The sequence below is a fragment of the Thamnophis elegans genome, chromosome 15 (assembly GCF_009769535.1).
Source record: "Thamnophis elegans isolate rThaEle1 chromosome 15, rThaEle1.pri, whole genome shotgun sequence".
Lineage (NCBI taxonomy): Eukaryota > Metazoa > Chordata > Lepidosauria > Squamata > Colubridae > Thamnophis > Thamnophis elegans.
This window is the reverse complement of record NC_045555.1, coordinates 8,269,398-8,287,093: the sequence shown is the minus strand read 5'-3', so window position 1 is coordinate 8,287,093 and position 17,696 is coordinate 8,269,398. Positions and strand designations below refer to the sequence as shown.

At 54.5% G+C, this 17,696-nt stretch overlaps 1 protein-coding gene across 3 annotated transcripts; it reads left to right on the top strand.

The window, feature by feature from the left end:
* The first annotated feature begins 2,233 nt into the window (after nt 1–2,233).
* LOC116518380 (protein DDI1 homolog 2-like) lies at nt 2,234–17,634 on the top strand. Of its 3 annotated transcripts, none has more exons than XM_032231721.1 (10): nt 2,235–2,449; nt 6,432–6,561; nt 7,607–7,885; nt 8,361–8,487; nt 8,585–8,712; nt 8,931–9,059; nt 9,161–9,264; nt 9,842–10,031; nt 13,450–13,509; nt 14,413–17,634. In XM_032231721.1, exons 1-9 carry the CDS (start codon nt 2,312–2,314, stop codon nt 13,473–13,475), a joined length of 1,251 nt encoding a protein of 416 aa, XP_032087612.1. In that variant the 5' UTR covers nt 2,235–2,311; the 3' UTR covers nt 13,476–13,509; nt 14,413–17,634. The 3 variants fall into 3 exon arrangements, with proteins under 3 accessions (XP_032087610.1, XP_032087612.1, XP_032087611.1); XM_032231720.1 differs by having other exon boundaries at nt 14,329–17,634; XM_032231719.1 differs by lacking the exons at nt 13,450–13,509; nt 14,413–17,634 and adding an exon at nt 11,593–11,820 and having other exon boundaries at nt 2,234–2,449.
* Nucleotides 17,635–17,696: the final 62 nt, after the last annotated feature.

Genomic DNA, 17,696 nt, shown 5'->3' with positions numbered 1-17,696 from the left:
CTGTTGTGAGAGCCTCCCGATTCAGGTAGGGTCGCAACTGGCGCACCAGGCGAACCTGGGCAAATGCCCCCCTGGTCACAGCCGTCAGGTGGTGGTCAAAGGATAGCTGTGGATCCAGGAGGACTCCCAAGTTGCGAACCCTCTCTGAGGGGTGTAAAATTTGACCCCCCAGCCTGAGTGATGGAATATTGGTCGAATCTTTGGGAGGGAAGCACAACAGCCACTCGGTCTTTTCTGGGTTGAGTACAAGCTTGTTAGCCCTCATCCAGTCCATAACGGCCTCAAGGCCTCGGTTCATCACGTCTGCCGCTTCATTGAGTTGGCACGGGGCGGACAGATACAACTGGGTATCGTCCGCATATTGATGGTATCTTATCCCGTGCCTGCGGATGATCTCTCCCAGCGGTTTCATGTAGATGTTGAATAGTAGGGGGGATAAGACCGAACCCTGAGGCACCCCATATGTTAGGGGCCTAGGGGTCGATCTCTGCCCCCCCACTAACACCGACTGCGACCTGTCCGAGAGGTAGGAGGAGAACCACCGCAACACGGTGCCTCCCACTCCCACCTCCCGCAGTCATCGCAGAAGGATACCATGGTCGATGGTATCGAAAGCCGCTGAGAGGTCAAGGAGAACCAGGATGGAGGGATATCCTCCATCTCTGGCTCTCCAAAGATCATCGGTCAATGCGACCAAAGCGGTTTCTGTGCTGTAACCGGGTCTGAAGCCTGACTGGAAGGGGTCAAGATAGCTTGCTTCCTCCAAGGACCGCTGGAGCTGGAAGGCCACCACCTTCTCAACAACCTTCCCAAGAAAGGGAAGGTTGGAGACTGGGCGATAGTTATTAAGAACAGCTGGATCCAGAGATGGCTTCTTCAGGAGGGGTCTCACCACCGCCGCTTTTAGCGCGGCGGGGAAGTTCCCCTCCTGAAGAGAGGCGGTAACAACCGCCTGGATCCAGCCTCGCGTCACCTCACGGCTGTTAGTAACCAGCCATGAGGGACACGGGTCCAGTACACAGGTGGAGGCACTTACAGCCCTCATGGCCTTGTCCACATCCCCGGGGGCAACATCCTGAAACTCAACCCAGAGATGGTCTACTTCATCCTCTTGTGCCTCGGCTGGAACTGCAGAGATGGAGTCCAAGTCCGACCGAAACCGAGCAATTTTGTCCGCTAAGAATTGGGCATAATCCTCAGCTCTGCCCTGCAAGGGTTCCCCCGCTTCCCTCTTATTTAGTAGGGAGCGGGTTATCCTAAACAGGGCGGCTGGGCGGGACTCAGCGGACGCAACCAAGGTGGCTATATAAGATCTTTTCGCTGCCCTAAGTGCCCTGGTGTATTCCTTGGTGCTGGTGGCTACCATTGCTCGGTTCGATTCGGACTTATCGGACCTCCATCGGTGCTCTAGGCATCTCCTCCGGCGCTTCATCTCCCGGAGTTCCTCGGTGAACCAAGGAGGTCTCCGGGATCCGCCGCCTCGGAGGGGCCGTAGTGGCGCAATCCGGTCGAGGGCCTCCGATGCTGCCGAGTGCCAAGCAGCGACCAGAGTCTCTACCGGACTGTGGGCGAAAGTATCAGGAATGACCCCAAGCTCCGTCTGGAACCTTAACGGCTCCATAAGTCGCCTGGGGCGGAACCAGGCGACTTATGGAGCCGTTAAGGTTCCAGACGGAACCTTTTGAAGCAGGTTTCCTTCTTCTGTGCCTGTTCAGCAGTGCCTGGGACTCCAATTGCCCTGTTAGTTTTTTAATAATAAGAATTTAATAAAAGACACAGAGCAATAACCTTAAAATGTCACTAAAAGGGTTATTTCTTTTTGTGGCTGCTAAACCGGCTTTGACCACAGGAGGGCACTGTTTTCCGTCCCTTGCATTAGCATTGAACCACCGGAGGAAGTCCTTTTGGAAGCCGTTTCCTTCTTCTGTGCCCGTTCAGCAGCCCCCGGACCCTCCAGTGGCCCTTTTCATTTTAACAATACATGTTTTATTTAAATCATAAACATTGCAATAATAAAAGACGCCGAATCATCAACTTTAAAAAGGACGCCGTTAAAAAAGAAAGTTTTTAATTTCTCTGAAGTGTCGTTCCCAATGTGGCCTTTAGGGGGCAGTGGTTTCCCTCTTTCCCTCCGCTCGGCTCGCTCACAGCGCCCGACGAGGGGCGAGGCTCCCTTCTTCCCCTCCTGCGCGTGCGCGCGCGACGCGCGACGTTTTTGCGACAGCCGTCCGGCGGCCTCGGACGTGGGGGGGGGCTTTCCGGCGGCGGCAGCGCGGCGAGGCGAGGCGAGGCGGCAGCGGCGGCGGCGGCGATGCTGCTGACGGTGTTCTGCCTGCGGCGGGACCGCTCCGAGCTGACCTTCTCGCTGCAGGTGGACGCCGACTTCGAGCTGCAGAACTTCCGCGCCCTCTGCGCGCTCGAGTCCGGCGTCCCCGCCACCGAGAGCCAGGTGGGTGCGCGCCCCCGGCGACGCCCCTCGCCCCACGAGGCGTTCCGCCGCGGGGACGCGCCCCGGGGGTCGTTGTGGGGAGGGAGGGACCCTGCCTCGGAGGCCCTTGGAGACTCCCCGCCCTTGCTCCGGGCGGGCAGCGGGGCTGAGAGGATCAGCCGCCTACCTAGGCTGCGCTGCGCCCCCTCCGGCGCTTTATGGGGCGGCTGGTCTCCCCCTTGCACTGGGCAGGGGTCTCTGTGCACTTGGATGGTGGGGAGGGGGTGTTTATTGGGGGGCTGCATTTGGATGGTGGGGAGGGGGCATTTATTGGGGGGCTGCATTTGGATGGTGGGGAGGGGGCATTTATTGGGGGGCTGGTCTCCACCTTACACTGGGCAGAGGTCTCTGTGCACTTGGATGGTGGGGAGGGGGTGTTTATTGAGGGACTGGTCTCCCCCTTGCACTGGGCAGGGATCTCTATGTGTACAGATGGTGGGGAGGGGTCTCTTTAGGGAGCAGCTGGGCAGGGGTCTCTATACACTTGGATAGTGTAGGGGGCACTTTATTGGGGGGCTGGTCTCCCCCTTGCACTGGGCAGGGGTTTCTAGGTATACAGATGGTGGTGAGGGAGGTCTCTTTAGGGGGCAGCTTGGCAGGGGTCTCTGTGCACTTGGATGGTGGGGAGGGGGTGCTTTATGTGGGGTTGGTCTCCCTCTTGCTGAGCAGGGGGTCACGATGCAGGGGTCTCAGATACTGGGGGTGCTCTGAATGGGGCAGTTGGTCTCCCCCACAGCTGGGCAGGGGCTCCTATTCCCTCATGTTGGTGAGGGGGGGAGTGTTGCTTTTGGGGGAGGGTTGCCTTGTGGCTTCGGGGGGGGGGATCTGTGCCGAGGATCTCTCTGGCTGCGGAACTGGCTGGCCGGCTGCCACAGTTGAGAGTCCAACTTCTTTCAGTTCCTGGCCATCTATTTTGGGACTGTGCCCATCTGCCTTGCCCTCTTGCCCCGTCTCCTCAGAGGGTGCCCAGGGGCTCTGCAGGGTCCCATCTGGGTCGGTCACTGGGACCAGAGGTGGTTTCGGGTTCGGATTCCAGCACAAAACCCTCCGAAAGCTCAGAAGACCGACCCACAATGGACCCTGCGACATTGTCCTGGGGCATGTAGATTCGCCTTCATTCGTGGGCTGGTTTGAACCCTTCAACGTATTCCCAGTTCTTTCCATGGCCTGAGTCTTCGCATCTACCCTCTGTAGATTCCCTCCCAATGGGGCAAAGCTTTGCGCTGCCACCTGCAGCCGCATTGGGCACAGGCCAGGGGCCCCGAGATCCTCTCCTGATATTCTGATCCCTCCCTCGGGGGCGGTGGATCCGGCTCCTGACGCAACCAGCCAGCCCGCAATTCTTTCTACAGGTCGGTTGGCTGTGGGTGGATCTGAGTTACATTCTTGTCTTGCACCCGGATGGCACAGCCACGGAGCTGGTGTCTAGCCATCATCCCTGACTCTTTCAGGCAGGGCTTTCTGCCCGATCCTTGTGGTGTCTCTGGGGCCCCAGTGGGATCCACTTCCTGGCACTGCCAGGAAGCCTTTCTGTGCATTGTTTTACCCAAGTTAGATTACCTGTCGAAGCTTTGCAGGCAATGGTAGACCAGGGAGGGCAAAAGAAGGTGGCACTGGACTGTGAGATCATTGATAGTTGGGATCTTGGAACTGCAAAATAGGCTTTTTTGGTCGTTTGAAGCCGCAGCTTCATGCAAGCCTGAGGAATGCTTTGGAATAGCAGTCACCAACCAGTGGTACTGGTGGTCCAGAAGAAAATGTTGGTGGTCCGCAGAAAAATTATTTACATTTTTTACATTGCACTAAATCAGGGGTCCTCAAACTACGGCCCCTGGGACGTGCAATGAATGCTTGTGTTGCTGCAGAGAGTCTCCCCCTTTGGGGTCTTTTTGTGGGGATCAGAAGGGGGCAGAAATTCCGACTTAGGGTCTGGTTCGGCCTCCTGGTGGGCTTTGGGCAAAGGCTGGAGGGAAGAGCTGCTGGTGGCGAAGAGCTGGAGGGCCTCGTTCCAGTGGGACTGCATCAAGGCCTGGAACTGGCTGACCATCTCTACCTGCTGAGCCTCCAGGCGCCAGTACCTAGCCTTGCACTCCCACAGTTCTTCCCTCTGCTTGGAAAGCTTATGCTGGTAGTCCTCAGTGAGGTGCTTCTGCTGAGCCTCCTTCTCGGCCAGATTCAATTTGAACTGAGCTCTTTTGCCAACTCTTTCTCCTGGTGGCTGTTTAGCTCCAGCAACTGCTTCCTGTTGGGGCCTTGAGGAGCCCGGGCGGGCAGGCGAGGAATGGCGAGTAGAGGCTGGCAAGGCACCCCTCGATGTGAGTGACATCGAGCTGGCCAATGACCACCTAGCCACGCCCACCCAGTCGGTCATTAGGCAGATCATATTAATAGTCCACGAGATTTAAAATTATGAATTTGGTGGTCCCTGAGGTCCAAAAGGTTGGGGACCCCTGCTTTGGAAAATATCACCCCAAGAAGCGGCCATGTCTGGGTGGGCTTGCTGAGAGAAAATGGCTGCCAGTTTGGGCTGCTTTTGTTCAGTCACTTGCAGAGGTGGGTGGTTTGGGGGCTTCAGATCGGGCTCAATAGCCCTGGCATCCGAAGCCGGCTTGACCCTGGTGAGCCCAGCAGGGCATCTCCTTGAAGGCCGCTTCCTTTGTTGCTTGTATCCTTACTATTGATATTGATTGCTCCCTGATTGCTTATTTGTATCTGATGACTATCATTAAGGGTTTTACCTTATGATTCTTGACGAATTTATCTTGTCCTTTATGTACACTGAGAGCCTCTGCACCAAAGACAAATCACACTTGCCCAATAAACTATTCCATTCCATTCCATTTTTATTCTGATATTCTATTCTGCATTCTATTCTATTCTATATTCTGTTCTATTATATTCTGCATTCTATTCTATTCTATTTTTATTCTGAAATTCTATTCCATTCCGTTCTTTATTCTGATATTCTATTCTATTCCATTCCGTTCTTTAAACTGATATTCTATTCTATTCTTTATTCTGATAAGTCTATTCTTTTCTCTTCTATTCCATTCCATCCGTTCTTTATTCTGATATTCTATTCTTTATTCTGATAGTCTATTCTATTCTATTCCATTCCATCCGTTCTTTATTCTGATATTCTATTCTCTATTCTATTCTATTCTATTCCATTCCGTTCTTTATTCTGATATTCTATTCTATTCTTTATTCTGATAAGTCTATTCTTTTCTATTCCATTCCATCCGTTCTTTATTCTGATATTCTATTCTCTATTCTATTCTATTCTATTCCATTCCGTTCTTTATTCTGATATTCTATTCTATTCTTTATTCTGATAAGTCTATTCTTTTCTTTTCTATTCCATTCCATTCTTTATTCTGATATTCTATTCCTTATTCTGATAGTCTATTCTTTTCTTTTCTATTTCATTGCGTTCCGTTCTTTATTCTGATATTCTATTCTCTATTCTATTCCATTCCGTTCTTTATTCTGATATTCTATTCTATTCTTTATTCTGATAAGTCTATTCTTTTCTATTCTATTCCATTCCATCCATTCTTTATTCTGATATTCTATTCTTTATTCTGATATTCTATTCTATTCTTTATTCTGATAAGTCTATTCTTTTCTATTCTATTCTATTTCATTCCATTCTTTATTCTGATAGTCTATTCTTTTCTATTTCATTGCGTTCCGTTCTTTATTCTGGTAGTCTATTCTTTTCTATTCTATTGCATTCCATCCATTCTTTATTCTGATATTCTATTCTATTCTTTATTCTGATAAGTCTATTCTTTTCTATTCTATTCCATTCCATCCATTCTTTATTCTGATAGTCTATTCTTTTCTATTTCATTGCGTTCCGTTCTTTATTCTGGTAGTCTATTCTTTTCTATTCTATTGCATTCTGTTCTGTTTAGCTGACTGTGTCTCTTCCTCTCAGATCATCTTCGCCGAGCAGCCACTCACCGACAACCACCGGTCGTTGGCGTCTTATGGCCTGAAGGACGGAGACGTGGTGATCCTGCAACAAGTGGAGAATGGGCAGGCACAGTCCTCAGCCCCCTTTCCTGGTAAGAGACCCCTTCCTCCTCCTCGTGGGTTTCCCCTCTTTGGTTTCCATAGCTCCCCGGGTCACAGGTGGTCACATTTTGGAAAGCGGGGCAAATTCTGCCCTCCCTGCCCAGAGCTTAAGGCAGCTCCCCAAACAGTTTATCCTCAAGGGGTGGTTTTTTTCTGGAATTCTGTGCAGAAAAAAAGCGGATTTCACAGGAATAGCGTTCACGAACATAGGAGCCAGAACGCAAGGCGTATTCACAGTCGCAATAAATCAACATTTTGTGGGCTATGACCACCGTTTCCTCTCAGTTTTGTTCTTGAACAGTCTGGATGACTTCATCCTGGCTGCTCGGCTCAACCGGGCAGTCTCTGGAGGACACAGTGGGGGTGGATCTGTTGTGGCTCACCAGCAGAGCTGGCAGAAGACTCAAGACAGTGAGGAGGTTGGGGAGGAACATGGGCCAGTCCTGGAGTCTGGGGAAGGCTCTGATGAGGGCTCTGTGTCGGAGGCAAAGAGGGGGCCAGAGCTGTATGCCAATTATCAGCTGCCTTTGGAGTCAGACATCAGTGAGGCAGAACAGCTGGAGCCTGTTCCCAGTGGGTGCATGCACAGAGTGCCAGACGTGGGAGCAGCCAAAAAACAGGGGTCGACTTGGGAGTAAGGCCACAGGTGGACGGTGAATGGCCCCTCCCAGAGGAAATAAAAGAGGAGCGAAAGGGGAGTGGAGTTTGCAGGAGACTATTAGTTCGCTTAATTGGTTTGTGACTCTCCGAGACTCCTGGCCAAGTTCTGCAGATATCAGCCTGGCAGCTCTCCAAGCCAGAGAAGGTCTGTGACTGTAAATCCTCCCTTGAAAGACTTTGCTGGATGTGAATGAGCAGAATTCACAGTCAATTAATAAAAGGGGGTTTTGTCGGGACAAGGAGTTTGCTTCAGGCTCTTGGGACGCCTCGATCAGAGCAATATATTCCAAATTCTGGAGAGCTGACTCCAGAAAGCCAAAACACCCAGGTGGAGGCTGATCCGGTGTTGTCTTCTTCTCCCCCCATCGCAAATAGGGATGCCCAGGATAGACTTCAGCAGCATCGCCGTGCCGGGGACATCCGCCCAGTTCCCCCAGTCCCTACAGCTTCCTCCCCCAGCCCCAACCCCAACCCCACCTGCTCCCTCACAGGCCCCAGCCCCGACCTCGGGCCCTCCTGAACCGCCCTCCATCCCGCAAGGCCTGGATAACCCTGCCCTTTTGCGAGCCATGCTGCTGGCCAACCCCCACGAGCTCTCCCTGCTAAAGGAACGCAACCCCCCTCTGGCCGAGGCGCTGCTCAGCGGAGACCTGGGTGAGTCATGCCAGGATGGGTGAGGTGGGTGAGTGGGAGGAAGCTCTCAGGGTGGGTGGAGGAGAAATAGGGCCGGGGGCGGGCCAGTGCTGCCACTTTGCCCTACGGCAGTGATGATGAACCTTTTCGGCAACGACTGCGCTCATCCGGGCTGCAACCCGGAAGAAGAGCAGCCCAGGGGGCATGCGTGCACCGAAAATTGAACTTCCGGTTTCCAGCATGCGCGCCGGCTAGCCTGTCTTCCGGTTTCTGGCGCGCGGGAAGATCAGCTGGCCGGCATTGCTCACGTCGGGAAACGGAAGACCAGCTCTTCCGGTTTCTGGCACGGCCGAAAACACGACGGCCAGCTGATCAGAAGAGGAACAGGCAATGCCACACACGTGTCACTTTGGGCAGGCGTGCCATAGGGAACATCACCATCACCGCCCTGTGACTTTAAAAAACAAACCTCCCCTCCCTGCGTTTTGTGTCCCAGAAAAATTCACTCAAGTGCTGGTGGAGCAGCAGCAGGACCGAGCGCGGCGGGAGCAGGAGAGGATCCGTCTCTTCTCCGCTGACCCTTTCGACCTGGAAGCTCAGGCCAAGATCGAGGAGGACATCAGGTAGCCGGCCGTTAGCAGGGAGGGGCGCACGGAGGGCTGAGTCTGGAAGGAACCGGCCCAAAAAGGCTTCTGACCGGTTCTGATGGTCTGCCTTCAGGCAGCAGAACATCGAGGAGAACATGACCATCGCGATGGAAGAGGCTCCTGAGAGCTTTGGCCAGGTGGTGATGCTGTATATCAACTGCAAAGTCAACGGCCATCCCGTGAAGGCCTTCGTGGACTCAGGTCCGTCTGGCTCCCTCCCCTCTCCTTTTCCTGACGGGCGTGGCTGGCCACGATGGCGGAGGGTTTGGAGGAAGCCGGTTGCGGGACAATGCTGGGCATCCTTGGGCGGGGAGAACAGCAAAGGCTGAGATTTCATTCGTGATGAGTCCGTCGTCCCCCCGCCTCCCCCCCCCGGGGGTGGGAGGATTCTTTTTCAACTCGGCGTGCCCTCTTGGCAGGTGCCCAGATGACCATCATGAGCCAGGCGTGCGCTGAGCGGTGCAACATCATGCGACTGGTGGACCGGCGCTGGGCTGGCATCGCCCGGGGCGTGGGCACCCAGCGGATCATTGGCAGGGTGCACCTGGGTAGGTGTTTGGGGCGGAGGAGGCAGCCGGCGACACCCTCCCTCGACGGAGGCTGGCTTCTGGGTGGAAGGCACGCCTACCCGCCATCTTTTCTGCTGCAGCTCAGGTGCAGATCGAGGGGGATTTCCTCCCGTGCTCCTTCTCCATCCTGGAGGAGCAGCCCATGGACATGCTGCTGGGCCTGGACATGCTGAAGAGGCATCAGGTGAGTGGTGGGTGTCTGAAGCTGGCAGGAGTGGCGCTCCCTTGCAGGCAGCACCTTCCGAGAGTCTCCTTCCATTCCTGGTGTCAGGGTTCCAAATAGCATCCAAAAGTAAATCAGAGTCCAAGGCAAAGTATTGCTCTAAGTTCCAATTGATTAAGAGAGCCATATTGGCACATCTGGGAAAACCCGAATCTGAAAGCTTCCCGGTTTTTTCCCCACCCAATTGAAAGTTCACGATCTTGCCCCAACACCCACAAGTCCATCACATGGTCCAATCTTACACTGCCATGCTGGCAGTTTCCACTCATCTGGTTCCGGTCAGGTGCAGAGGTGCAAAGACAAATGATGACCTTGGCTTTCTAGAAAGAATGTTGTTATGGCTACATATCATCTAACTCCGTACAATCCCTCCTCCCATTTTCCCACAATAGAAAATGCATTGTCGAATAATAGAAAGTGTGGCAAGCCAAAGATCCAAAAGAAAAGATGGCTGCACATCTGATGCCTGGCTTTGTGGGCGGTTTCCCCCGGCAGCCCCCGGCCAGGTTCAGCCTCCTCGCCTTTCTTCCTCCCCCAGTGTTCCATCGATTTAAAGAACAACATGCTGGTGATTGGCACCACCGGCTCTCAGACGAGCTTCCTGCCTGAGGGGGAGCTACCCGAATGTGCCAAGCTGGCTTATGGGCCGGGCCGGGACGACATGCGGCCGGAAGAGCTGGCCGATCAAGAGTTGGCCGAAGCCCTTCAGAAATCTGCTGAGGAAGCAGGTAGGTGGGCTGGGAGGAAACAGCTCATGCAGGTTGGAGTGGGGTGGGGTGAGTACTTGCCAGAGAACGGAACGTCCCAGAAAGGGGAGTTACGCACATTCGAAGGATTATGGCCAGTGTTATCTTGCGGTGCTAAAATTGGGGGAAAGAGACGCTTTTGATTTGTTCTTAATTTGGAAGGAGCGCCCAGGAAAAGCTGCCTCTTCAGGGTCTTGGGTGGGGGGGAGGAGAATGGTCAAGGCTTGGAGGGGGTCTGTGACAGAGGACACCACTCCCCCTTTTTTGGTGGGGCCGCCAAGAATTGCGAGGGCCTTCCGGTTTTCCCAGAAGAGAGCCGCATTGCGGGAGCTGTGACTTAACAGGTTTTAAGCAGAGAAGAGATTTTAAGATTTTGCCCCCCACCCCACCCACCCAGTTATCCGAAATAGGAAACCTTAGGTGAGTAATTTAATTCTTTTTTAACCGATGTTTCATCTCCAGCGGGGCCTGGGAAGAAAATATGTCCTCTCTGTCTTCGGCAGAGTTCTTCTCCCATCGAATTCGTAGCCTTCGCTTTCTCCAGGGCCGCTGTTCTGTTTGCACGCTCTCCCCCCCCCCTCCCTCCCATTTGCCGAGTCCCTGCAATGGTTCTCTTGAGGGTGAACCCACCCTTTCTCTGGGTCTTGGTATCCTATTAGGACCTATGGACTCAAAAGAGGCTTGTTCTGGGACTGTCGTTCCCCCCCCCCCCCCAAAAAAAAAAACCCCAGCTCCCAGAATCGGGAAAGACGCATCAGACTTTGCCAAACCTAGAAGCAGGCAGCAGAAGTACCGTATTTTCCGGAGCATAAGACGCACCTTTTTGTAGCCCCGCCCACCCACTGGCCCCTACCCTTTGGCCTCTGCCTCCCAGCAATTTACATCCTTGCATCAAAGGGGGAAAATGGGGCTTGCGGAGGCGTTAGGCTATGGCAATCCCTGCAGCCTGAAACGGCTAGTGCTTAAACTGAAATTGAGAGTGAAACTTGCTCTTTGCTGCAAGGAGGCAAATTCTGGGAGGGAGAGGCAGATCGTTTTTTCTTCTAATCAGGCTAAACTCAAACAGGATGTTTGCTCTTTGCTGCAAGGAAGTAAGTCAATATAAATGCCTATAGAATGTTCAAATTATTAGACTTATTTTTTTAAAGACTGCTTTATTATTGTTCTAGATATTTTAAAATTAAAGAAGCTTTTTAAAATAAATGATTGATCTGAAGAGGCCCAGTGCTATTGTATCTTCTTTTTAAATAACAGAGAAGAACTATACTTCCAGGAAGCCACTTTCAATTTTAACAGCCTCTGTACAAGTATAGTCTGAAATGTAACACCACAAACAGTGTACATCGTCTGTACTGTTTGCTGTTTGCTGCAAGGAAGCAAATTGCTGGGAGGCAGAGGCAGATTTTTTTTTCTCCCTTGTTTTCCTCCCCAAAAGCTAGGTGCGTCTTATACTTAGGAGCGTCTTATACTCTGAAAAATACGGTAACTTGTCTGTTTTGGGAGGGAGCTTCCTTCATCCTCCTCTTCTTTTGGCCCCATTAAGTTACAGGTGGATTGATGCATGATGGCCGCCTCAGACATCAGAGAGCCAGGCGAAGAAAGCGCCGCCCAGTCTCCAGCCCCTCGGCTCATCCCCTTTGCACCCTCTTATAGCAGCTCTGCTCCCCTCCCCTCCATCCTCCCCACCCCCCTCGAGAAACATGCTATGTGGTCAGTCAAGCAGAGGCCTTGTATCCTTCTATCCTGGCATTAAAACTCTTCCCTTAAGAGATCCAGCTTAGTCCTGAGTTTTACTTAGCCCGAGCACTCCCCAGTTCGCCCACCCCCCCTCTTCCCCCTCCCCACCTGGCCTGGGCCAGAGGAAGGCCCTTTTGCCCTGTGGCACCCCCTCCTGCATCCCCTCACTCTCTGATGGCCGGTCTCGCCGCTTCATGATAGGTTGGGGGCTCTGTGTCTCCCCCCGCCCCCAGGAGGCTCTGTGTGATGGGAAGCATGGGCCCTTGGCACCTTCCCTCAATTGCCCTGTGCAGTTCAGCCTCCCCAAATGTGGTTCTTGTCTTTTGCCGTTGGTTGCAAAAGATCCTTTCTTTGCGCGGCTGCAGCAAGCGAGAGACAGAGAGAGAGAGAAAAATGGAGAGAGAGAAAGAGGCACAGAGAGAAAGAGAGAGAGAGAGAAACATATGGAGAGAGAAAGAGAGGCACAGAGAGAGACAGAGAGAGAGAGAAAGACACAGAAAGAAAAAGGGAGACAGAGAAAGAGGGACACACAGAGAAAGACACACACACACACACAGAAACAGAGAGAAAGAGGCACAGAGAGAAAAACAAATGGAGAGAGAAAGAGAGACACAGAGAAAGAGGCACAGAGAGAGAGAGAGAGAAAGAGACACAGAAAGAAAAAGAGAGACAGAAAGAGGGACACACAGAGAAAGACACACACACACACACACACACACAGAGACAGGGAGAAAGAGGCACAGAGAGAAAGAGAGAGAAACAAATGGAGAGAGAAAGAGAGAGACAGAGAGAAAGAGGCACAGAGAGACAGAGAAAGAGAGACAGAAACAAGGAGGCAGAGAAAGGGACACAGAAAGACACACACACACAGATAGAGAGAAAGAGACAGAAAGAGAGACATACAGAGAGAAAGAGAGGCACAGAGAGAGAGAAAGACAGAGAGAGAGAGAAAGAGACACGGAAGGAGAGAGAGCAGTTGGGCTCCTTGGGGGCCGAAGTTCCATTCTGCGTTGGATTTGGAGGGCATGTGGCGGAGATGCAGAGCTCCTCGGACAGATAAATTGGCGGGCATCAGCCTCACTGACTCTGGACACGTCCTGGCAGCCAGCTCAGAGGACAGGAAGAGGAAGGAACTCTTGAGAAAGTCCAGAGAGAGGACAGGACAGTCACGCAGGATCAGGAGAGAAGAGTGTTTCCTGCCGGAGCCTTTTGAGGGCCAACGGCAGGCCTAGCTGGCATTACCCAGCAGCCAAGGAGGAGGCGGATGATCCGGGACGAGATGTGCTGGACAATCTGGAGAATCTCCCCATCCAGGACGAGTGTTGGAGCCCTTCAGCCCAGGGGGCTCTTGTGTCCCCCGGTTGGGCTGCCCTTTCCTAACGGCAGAAAGAGGCGAGGAAGAGCGGCGGCCATCAGACAGGCAGAAGCAGCACCGCAAAAGTCAGCGAGTCAGCACTAGAGTTGAGCCTAGAGCCAGGAAGGAAAGAAGGAGGCCCTTCGCCCAGCAAAGCCAGTGGCCGCTCAGAGAGGAGGACTTTGGAAGACAGGCCAGGGAGGGTGGGTGGGGGGCCAGGAAGGGCCGCCGGACCAGCCCGGAACCAGGGCGCATGTGGTGTGTTTGTGCTAACCCATGTTTGGTGTGTTTGTCTCCTAATCTGAACAGAATGCCAGAAGCCTAGATGCATGTAATGTTTTGCTGCCGCTGGAGGGGGCCACACACCAGGTACTGCCAGCGCTTCCTCCCTCTCGCGGCTCCTGCAGGACGGGCGGGTGGGTGGAGGGGACCGCCAACTTGGATCTGAGAACGGGAGGACCCCAGCGGAGGACTCAAGCAGCAACGGGGCTTGTTCGGGAACGCTCCTGGGGCCCAACTTGTCCTTGCTGGAATACTGGCCGCTGAGGAAGGCCGGGCCGGTGCACGGCGGTGCAGATCCTACCGCTTGGCTGAACCTCTCGATTCCGAACGGCGTTTCTGGCTTTCTGCTCCTGTCCCTCGGAAAGCGGTGCCTGCTTCTTTGCTGGTGCATGGCGGGGCGGGGCGAAGGGCACCGTCAGGGGGTTTGGCTTGAGCTGACTCGATGAGACCACCTTCACCCGGAAACGTGGCAGAGCAATTTTCTTCTGGAGTCGTGCAGGAGGGCCGGGGGGGGGGCGGGGCTGCAGGAGGGGGCTCACCGTCAAACCTCTCTTGGTTTCTGCTCCTCGAAAATCAGGAAGTCGATTAAGATCTTAACTGCAGTGAAATTGAAAAGGGAGGGAGGGGATGGCTGCATGGCTCATCGCTCGCTTGCAACTGGTTTGGCCTGCCTACCTGCCCGTACAACGGAATGGGGGGAAAGGAGCCTATTTGGGATGGAGGGGGAGGAGCCGTTCCTGCTTGCACCCCTCCCTTGTGAAAGGAGCAGGTTGGGGGGGGGGAGGCAGCTTTCCCTACTGCCGCTCTATGTCGCTTGCTTGTAGGGCCTCCCCATTTACTCTGCGACCTCTGGGGTTCTTAATCTTAAAACTTTTCCCCTTCTCTTCTCCCCTCTTGTGTGCGCAGAGACTAGCGATACAGAAACTACCTCACTTGGACCTCCGTCGCAACCAACTTCAGACGGCTTTAAACCTCCAGTTTGTTTTCCAGAACTTGGTCTGAAGATTACTGACAGCCCCGCAAGCCGATTGCTGCTCGATCGCTCGGCCTCGGCTCCAGCCGTCTGCTCCCCCCTCGGCGGCCAAGCGGAGCCTGAAAGTCCCAGAGCTGGGAAATCGCTGGATTCTCTGCTGGAGTCCCGGGAAGGGTTGGGGAGCAAGAAGTCCCTGGCCTCCCCACTGAATCTGGCCGGCACCGGAGCCCATTCCCTCCTGGGGGGCTCGGCGACCCCCCAAAATGTACATGCTGCTTCCAGCTGCCTATCAGAGAAGGCTACTCCTGGCCGCGAGCCTCCGGAGACGGGCCGAGAGGGCAGTCCGTCCCTAGAGATGAGCGAGCCTGACGCTCCCCTGCTGCTAGAGGCCCCCGAGCTTCCTTCAGGTGAATGGAGAGAGCCTCAGCATCTGGGGGGCGTTTCCTCGCCACTGGCTGCTGCTACAGAGGAAGGAGAGATGTCCCAAGAGGCCGAAGAGAGGCCAGAGGGCAGTCCAGCCGAGCCGCCAGGAGACGACCTCTCGCTTGAACGTCCCCCTGCCCCAGAGGTTCCGGACCCACACTTCCTCGAGTCAGCCGACATGAGTGACCCGGCCTCTGGGATAGAGCCGGGGTTGCACGAATGCCACGGCCTTCCTCTGCCCCTTGGTCTTCTCCCCCCAGCGAGCGGCTCAACCCAGCCCGGAAACATGGCCATTAGCTGGCCCAAGGATCAAGAGGAAGAGGCGGGCATCTCCCTTGCCTCGGCTCTGAAGGAGCTCCACCAGCTCCTGGTTGTAAGTTCAAAACACGACTTCCGGAGAGGGGTGGCTCGGCAGGAAGAGAGCTGCCCCTCGCTTGAGGTTCCTCCCGAAGAGCCGGCTGTAGCCGAGGAGGATTCACCTTCCCGTGAGCAAGCGGCTCTCTCCCGCTTGGAGGCCGGGACAGAGATGCTGGAAGAGCCCCACTTAGCTGGGGGGCAGCAAGAGGCTGCCCAAGCGGCCTCTGGCTGTGGCGACTCTGTCCCGGCGAGCCCTTTGGTGGCGTGGCCTCTGCCGCAGGCCAAGGAGTGCCTGAGGATACCGGCCCAGCTCGTATCCTCTGGGCCGCATCCTGGCTCCACTACTGTGGAGCAGAGCCCTCTTGCCTCGTTCGGTCCTCAGGAGTCCTGCACCGCCCGGGGCAGTTGCAACCCTTCCCCAGAAGAAGCGGGAGACTCCTCCGGCGAGCATCCTGAGCCCTCGTCCTTCCCCCCTGGAGATTCGGAGCCCAGCTCTCCTCCTCCTGCCCTCGCCGCAAACCTCGATCAGATTGTGGGGGCTGGCTTTACACCGCAAGAAGCCGGAGAGGCTCTGGAGCACGCGGGGGGGAATGCCGATCTGGCCCTGCTCATCTTGTTAGCCAGGAACATCGTGGTGCCCACGTAGCCAAGGCTGCCTTTCTAAACGAGCGCCCCCCCCCCCCCCCGTGACTACGTTTGATACCTTTTTTTTTTTAAAGGAAAGAAAAGGGAATTAAAATATCCATTATTTTCAACCAGGTTTCATCTCTCCTATTTCCCTGGTTGAATTTTGGGCCATTGAAAAGAAACAAGATTGGCATTGTACGAAATCCGCCATTTTGTTACTAACTATCGTTCTGGCCTAGGTCCACGGAATTAAAACTTTATTGAAATATATGGTTTTACAACGAGATGCAAATTGGGGGCTTAGAAGGCACAGGCCCAGGTCCGAAGGCGGCGCTTAACCTTGGTGCCAGAGTGTTCAGGGTGGTGCGGTGTGTGTGGCACCCCCCTTCTCACCCCCCCTCCCTCCCTGGGGGACACTGCATGCCAGCCGTGTGACTGGCCTCCCAATTCTGCTTCGCTTGCAGCCGTGGGTGAAATTTGAGAGTGCCCCAAAGGGGCAGCGCTTTGGGGGGTACCGTGGAGTCAAGCTCTTGCCCCTCAGGTCTTGAGGCTGGTCCCAAGAGGCCTCAGCGGGCTTCTGGCCCTTCTCGGTGCAGGCTGAAACGCAGCTTTGCGTGCGGTGGTTGGGTGGGTGTGACGGTGCTGGGCTTGGTAAGGAGACAGCAGAGCTAGGCAAGAGAGACGGTTGACGGAGGAGCTGTGGCGCTTTCCAGTTTTTCCCTGGGGGAGGTTAGGGCCGGGGGTGGGGGGCTGCTTGCTGTGAGCCTCCCTAAACGAACGGTATTAAGCATTGGAGGTTTGTAACGAAAGGCAGGGAATTTGTGAGCTGCCGATCACATTTATAACGGGGAGAGGCCAGGAGCCGCCCTTCCGTTGCGAGAGATTCATTGGTCGCCGATTCCCCAGCCCAGGACTGGCCAAGGTGGAAGGTGGGCTTCCTCTGTGTTTCTGAAGCCTTGGATTTTCCTCGGCAGCTTGAGAGATGGGGTGGGAATCTGTCCTGTCCCCATAATACTTCAGAGCGGCGGGAGAGTTTTGAAATGTGGGTCTGGGTGACGGCGCACAGGGGGTGTTTGCTTTTGATTGGACAAATGCTGTGGCTCTTGGCTAGGGTTGCTGATCTCCGACAGCGAGGGAGGAGTAGTGGGGAAGAGACCCAGGCCCTTTATGTTGGGAAGGTGGGAGGGGCTCTGCATGGCAGGAGTTCCCCTTGCCAGGTGCCCCTGAAGGTGCTCCGTGGACTTGGGTGCTGCAACCCAGCACCAACGGCACAGGAGAATCCTGACAGTCAGCCAAGGTGGTGATGCTTTCAAAACGCACCTTTAAGGGTGAGTTTCGAGGGCCGCACTTCCTGGCAGAGAGAGAGAGAGCGGCTGGAGGGCAGAGTTGTGAACATCTGCAAAAGCACTTGCCCGTCGTAGAGGGGGTTTGCGTATAATTTGCAGAGGAGCAGTCTGGATCTCGCTCCCTGTTCGTACGCCGAGGGAAGGCCCAGATCACCGGTGGCCACGCCTCGAGGCGGGCGTCCTTGGCACTCTGCACACGCAACGGCGGGCCGGGGGCCTCTCAGGAATCTGCCCACGATGTTGCAGGACTGCCCTTCTTCGCCCTTCCTTGCCTCTGCCCGCTTAGCTGCTGCCGGGGTAGCATCGGAAGGCAGTTGGGCTCTTGCCGATGATCGGGTGACATCTTTATAGCTCGCATCTTCCTTTTTACCAAAAAAATAATAATAAGGACGTATTTGGCAGGTGTGGGGTGGGGCGGTTGCTTCTCAACTGGGAGAAACATGTAAACGTTTTGGATTTTAAAAATAAAAGATGCGTTTTCTCATAGCGGTTGTCCGATAGATTTTTTTTTTAAAGGTGCCACTCAAGTGCAACCAAATTGGAGGGTT